Raw genomic sequence first — 6922 nt, forward strand, 5'->3', positions numbered from 1 at the left:
TACATAAATTTATTATTTTTAATATCCCAGCATTTTTGATGCAAAAACAGCAACAAGCCTAAATAAAACTGTCAGAGCAACACAGAGAAAAAAGAAGAGACACACATACATCTTGCTATCTTTGTGAGGACTTCACACACAGCACTCACAGCTTCTCTGCCTCAGTCTGCTGCTCCCATTTTTAACACCAGGCAAAAAACGCATTTAAACAGCTGACGTTAACTTTAGATCACAGTTTGAAATGTACACCGAAGAAAACCAGCATCACGACTGCGGTCACAGTAAACCTGATGTGAGCAGCGTCTGGTTCACATGATGGTGGACGGCTGCGCAAGTGAAAGTAAAACATGTCGCAGCGCTCCCATCTGGAAAAGAAACTTAAACACTAGGGCTGTATATTGGCAAGAATTTGGCGACATATACATATACATATCATGACAGAGGGGTCACGATACGATATATCCCGATATATTGTGATACTATAAGCAAGGCGATATATTATGATATATTGCGATTTTTTTTGTCCAAAAATTCTATTAAATAAAAACCTCTTACTGGGGAAAAAAATGAAAAATCTAAATTCATTGTCTCAGAAAATTCTAATATAACATAGACATACTTTTGATACATTTAGCTGTGTTCTGCTTTGTGTGTATTTTATTTTATTTGTTTCATATTTCATCCATGTTTTCAATTATTAGACTAAATTTGAAAATAAATAGTTTGAAAATATATTTTGCAGCTTTAGTGTTTAAAATTTAAATATAAAATATGGTCACCCAACACTTAACAATAGCCTCTAACTCAAGAGGTAGAGGAGCCAAATGTCTGGCTCACTGCTGCCAACTAGTGGTCAGAGGCTGAACTACAACATAAAAATGAACGGTTGGCAGGAAAGTTGACATTTTAAACCTTAATAAAAAATCGATACAGGACTTTAGAATATCGATACACTGTCGGGAAATGAAATATCGCGATATTTCATTGTATCGATATTTTCTTACACCCCTGTTAAACACAGCTGTTCTCTCTTCCCTCCTATTCCGACACAGAGGGTAGAAACAGCTAAATTAGACAGTTAAAACACATTTATAGTTCATAACTCACCCTTGTTGTTGTTAGCACTCTGTCTCACAACATTAGCTGGTGCGCTCTCCCCGGGGGAAGGGGCGGACACTTGCGGACCCAAAGAACGGATCGGCCGAACAGACAGTGTATCGGCCGAACGGACAGTGTATCGGCCGATACCGATACAAGGAAAAAAACGCAAATATCGGCCAAAGATATCGGCCGGCCGATGTATCGGTTGACCCCTAATACAGACTAAAACTTTCCAAATCTAGTTTCACGAATGAGTTGTAACTTGGATACTACCAAATTATGAATGTAAATTCTTCCTATTTATATCTAAAGTTTACTAATTCTCGGGGATCAAAAAATAAATAAATAAAAAAAACTACAGAACATTTAACTTCACAACAGCTTCAGTTGATCTAAGACAGGGATGTCCAAAGTCTGGCCCGGGGGCCATTTGTTGCCCCTGAACTGATTTTGTGTGGCCCATAACTTCAGTTCAAGAATTATACTAATTTGCTTACAAATTTGTCCTCCTGGCACAGGTGTTTGCTGCAGACAGAGACTTTCTATTTATTATTAGGGCAAATTTATCACAAAATAAAATCTTATAACAAAAGATATTGGCAACAATATCAATTATTTGTCTTCAAATAACCAGACTCTTACCTTTTTCCACATCTATCTGGTGACTTCTACTCAGAAGATGAGTCCAATCTGCTTTACATTATAGAATAAATTCGTCTGAATACAGCAAGCATTTTCAACAAAAGAGTGAACAAAATCCTGATTTTATTGATCAGAATTGACTAAACTGGGTTATTTCCCCCCCCCAATTGAAACCTAGAAAATTGCAAAATTTCTTTCAATAAGATAATCCTGCAAAACACTTTTAAACTTCTGGATCTAGATTAATTTACACATCTATTTCCAGCAATAAATCTTAACTACATTATTTGTTTAATTAAAGTATTAAATGCTTAGTTTATTGTTGAGCAGGTAAAGGAATAATATTTTGGGCCCTCAAGTCCTTCTGACTTTATGATTTTGGCCCATGTGACAAAATGTTTGGACACCACTGATCTAAGATGTAGGATTTTTTTCAACAGTCTTTTGAAACAAAGCACATAGATAAGGACACTTTCTGTAAAAGAAATAAAAATAAAAAGAAAATGCACGATAAACACATAGTAATGAAATCTGCCAAAGAAACTGAGACAAGCAGAACACTAGCTAAAAGGAGCAAAACAATACCAAAAGTCAGCAATACACTATCTAAAAAAGCCCAAAGGATCAAAAGAATATAAATGGCACAACCCTCTTATCTAACATATAAAATTAGCTAAATTCTGACTAAAAGCCGCAAAAGTGGAGTTAAAAGATAAAAGCAACAAAACTCCAGCTACAAGGATGAAAAACGCTAGCTAGAATCTAGCAAAAATGCTGGCTTAAAGCCAAAAGTAGCATAAGGGTAGCTAAGAATAGTAGTTTCTAAAAGCAGCAAAAGAAAAAGTTAAAAATATCAAAGCTGTGGCTAAAAGGATGAAAAGGCTAGCTAGAAGCTAAAAGTTAAAACATTCATCTGTCAGATCCTTGAAGATTTTTAACAAATCTTTTTGTTATTCACCCATTAAACCCTTAACTTAAACTAATGTGTATAAACCAGTCCACTTCAGTAAAAATATTCACTGAACTGCCAAAAAAATGTCACATACTTCAATCTTTCATTGCATTACTTAGACTCTGCTTTTGTGTCAACAAATGTATCGAAGAGAAAAGTGAGACCAGAAAATGACCTTACCTTGTTTCTGAACAAATCTCACTGCTGAATCTGGACCTAATGAACCGAAGCAACCCCAGACCATAACACTACCTCCACAGATTGATACGGCCAGTGTGATGGGTGTAGAAATCCACACACAATCTTTCCATGCAACCAGTTCCATATTTGATCAGGTGAATCAACCATATTTGGTGCAAAGGTTTGTCCACAGCTAATAAAAAACTTGCAAAGTATTCAAAAACCATTGGGGTTGTAAATATGAGGTGATGAGTGCTATTTTTATTTAAATACATAGACAGTGTTGAATGGTCTTTTCCCAGCTGGTCCTTGCAGCATCTGATTTGTATTTTTTTATTAACTTGATGTTTTAGATGTCTCTGAATAAGTGAAAAAAAGATGTTTTACAAAACCTTTCTAATTTTGGAACACACCTCAGTTTAGTTTTGCAATTTAGAAAAAAACATTGGATATGTATTTTTTGATTTATAACAAATACTTGGTAATGAAACACAAAAATGGACTGATTTTTGTCTGTTTATTGTAAATATAATTTACAAACATGATAATCACATCAGTTCAAACCAATTAAGCAACAATTAAAAGCAAATTTTGGCTTTTATTTAGAATTATTTTACAAATAAATATTTAAATCATATATTGTCATGGGTTAAAATATACAGATTGAGCTTCAAACACTTTTTGCATTTGTTTTTTTTGTCTTATTTACTTTAGTAACGTTGTCTCGATAATCTGGCTCTTTGAATGTAACATTTTTAACTCTTATAAAACAGTGCTGTAGCAAATTTAGTTTGTGATTAATTCTTGGTTTTAAGCTTAGAAATATGTGACCCATCACATCGAAATGAGGATTAAGTCCAAAAGTTGTACATGGAGAAATAGGCTAATATAATGTTTTGACTAAAATGTTAACTAAAATTGCATTTTGTCAAAATATAATGAATAAATGCCGTATTAATGTATCAGTTGAATGAACTGTCTGAAATTTAATTATAAAAATTTTTTTGAAGCCTTTTTTGAGCAGTAGCAACAAAAAAAACTGATTTTGAGGAAAAACGCCTTAAAATTTTGAGATTTTCCCTGTGAGTTAGCAAAGCTGTTTCTTTTTAGCTGGGAAATCTCAATATTCAACTAGACATGGGTTTTTACGATGTAAAAACAAGTGTGCATTGCCACATAGCATGGCTTTGCCTGCAGCATTGGACTTGCAGAGTGAAATGTGACCAAGTTCAAATATGTTTTCTATACCAGCTTGTGCCTGTCATGTCAGCAGGTGTTTGTAATTAAGGTAATTGAGTGACAATATGAAGTTGGAGGAAATTTTTTATTAAAGTTACATTGGCTGGGTTTTGAACCCTGATCTCCCACATGAAAGTCCATGACATAGACTGTTAGACCAATGGAGCTGTGGCAAAGTGTGGTGCCAGGGGTTGGTTTGTATGTGTGCAGAAAGAGGCCACATTGCCAATACAATTATTGACACAAAAATGCATAATATTACAACAATAGAGCAGTATTAAGACACTATTATAGTAAAACATCAAAATACAATCATATTAGTATTGTAAACACTGAGCTATTGAGATTAAATATAAAAAAACTATGGTGCAGTACCAAGTTGAGTACAGCTGGGGGCAGTATTGGACCATTACAAGGCCCCATTGACTGCCATTATATGAATTTGTAATAAAGTTTAAACATTAATATTTTAAAAACTACAAGTTGTACAGGTACCAAAAGGCATAGCAATCATTTGGCACAGGACCTTTACAGATATAAATTACAATGGCAGCTGTAGGACAAAGTATGCAGGAGGAGAAGCATGGCAAAGTTGAGATGACTTGGATGGGAAACAAATCACAATAGTGTGCATTGCATTGGCAATGCACATTGAATATAATTAGAGGTTTCCTCTGTATAAGGAGATCAAAAATTCCTCAGTAAAATGACATAAAATTAGGATTTAGACCAAATATGTATGTATTATTGTAGCCAACAAGACAAATTAAGTCATATTTCTGGATTTAATTATGATATCAGAATGATCCAGGTATCAAAATGTAGCTTTTAAAGCCAAGAATCTGAAAATGTAATTAGGTCATTTTGACCAAATTTGATTTAATCCTCATTTCGATATGATGGGTCACACAGGGGTAGACATAACCATTGTTTAGGTTGTCCGAGACAAACTATTTTTGTTTCGGACAACCAGATCCTGTCTCCTGGTTGTCCGGTGGACAACCAAGCAAAAAAGGTCTCGATTAAAGCTCTCTGCCGCGGGTGTTCGTCGTTTGTAAAAATGAAAGGGAGAAAAAACTTGGTAAAACCAAACAGAACAGTAAACTGTAATTTTTAATAAGGTCGTGTACACAGTATACTCCTATTTAAGTGAAATTTTTTTTTTACCTATGAGCAGAAAGAAGCTTATGAATGTTGAGCTCTTATTTCAAAAAAAGAGAATGAGGAAGTTTTATTCATGCAGCTCCTGTCAACCTGGCTGATTGAGAACAATTAATAAACTTCATCTACAGAACAATATACTTGTTAAATTACTTTTTTCTTGAGTTTCTTTTGGACAATCAAAATGTTTTGCGGACAACCAGGTCTTGTCAACAGGTTGTCCAGCGGACAACCTGTTGACAAGACCTGGTTGTCCGCAAAACATTTTGTAAAATATCCTTATTTCTACCACTGGTCACATATTAGAAAAGATCCAGCATATTTAAACCCTGGCACAGGTTTTTGTCAGCTGAGACTCTAATTAAATGACAGAGTGTTACTGTGTGTGACCCATGCTTTGATTGCAGAAAAATTCTTGTTTAATGGAGCGTTAAGAGCGTTCCTCTTGAAACGACCTCATTACACGCCCAGACACAAACTGTTCTCATCCTCAGCTTTTATGCTGCTCACAGTCTTATCATTCATAAAAAACACATTTAGACTTTTAGTCAGAAAAGTCCCTAACATGAGTTGTTCTGTGAAGTCACAATGGCTCATCAGGCCCTGTGTTTTTTTTATCTCCTTGTGACTCACAGTGGAAACCGTTCATCGAAAACATTCAAGCCCAAGAAGAACATCCCAGAAGGTTCTCATCAGTACGAGCTGTTGAAACATGCCGAGGCTACGCTGGGAAGTGGAAACCTGCGAATGGCCGTCATGTTACCCGAGGGTGAAGACCTGAATGAGTGGGTCGCTGTCAACAGTAAGCCCTGGGATTTACCTTCCTCCCCCTACCTGTTACATCATTTTCTTGAATTCAAAATCCTGGCAGAAAGACTTGATTTCAGCACTTGTTTTTCTTTTAAAGGGCCAGTGTTATGTGTTTCTCAGGCATATATTTAAATATTATACCATAATAAAGTATCTATGTCGCCTTTAGCTGTTATTAAAATGCTGTTTTTAAGTTTAAATAGAAAATAAACATATCTTCTCACCACTTCCTCTTCTAAACGCCTTGAAATTGGCCTCTGTCTCTTTAAGAACCACCTTCTGCTTCTGTCCCGTCCCGTTCGGTGGGTGTGGGTGTGGGGGTGGGTTCGTGCGTGCACTATGATGCAGTTTACTTGGCTTCTGAAAATACATTTCCTCAAAGGTATTTTTAATCTGAAAAGAGCTTCAATGAGTGAGAACTAATGTTGAGAGCTCAGCAGACAGTTAAGTTTCACTTTCACTTTCAGCCAAGAGCCTGCAGGAGTCATGGGCGTGTGTGTGTGTGGGGGGTGGGGGTGGGGGGGGCTCTGCCATGAGGAAGTTCAGCTTAAAGTCACGTCCCAGGGGTGTTTCTGGTCCCAAAAGGCGTTTCTAGTCACCACCTGTCGTTTTGCTCCTCAGCATGGCTTTATAAAAACGCTGCAGGATTTCTCAAACGGATGAATGAGTCAAAGCAAGACTTTGGGCATGTTTTTTATGACAGTATAACATTATAACATGATGTCCTGATGCATCTCAGCAATCCAGGTAAAAAATCAAAAAGAAAAAACTTGTACAGGTCCTCTGGACGGGTTCTTCTCTAATGAAACGTTTCGTCTCTCCTCCAAGAGACTTCTT

General features: G+C 36.1%; 1 protein-coding gene across 1 annotated transcript in view; it reads left to right on the forward strand.

Moving 5' to 3' along the window:
* LOC106531502 (MOB kinase activator 1B) overlaps positions 1-6922 on the forward strand; it is a gene marked incomplete in the record, with an annotated part of 18989 nt that overhangs the window by 1827 nt on the left and 10240 nt on the right. Inside the window, 1 exon segment of the mRNA XM_014027380.1 lies at positions 5911-6077. Within this exon segment, the coding sequence (XP_013882834.1) occupies positions 5911-6077 (167 nt within the window).

Source organism: Austrofundulus limnaeus, unplaced genomic scaffold (assembly GCF_001266775.1).
Source record: "Austrofundulus limnaeus strain Quisiro unplaced genomic scaffold, Austrofundulus_limnaeus-1.0 Scaffold643, whole genome shotgun sequence".
NCBI lineage: Eukaryota > Metazoa > Chordata > Actinopteri > Cyprinodontiformes > Rivulidae > Austrofundulus > Austrofundulus limnaeus.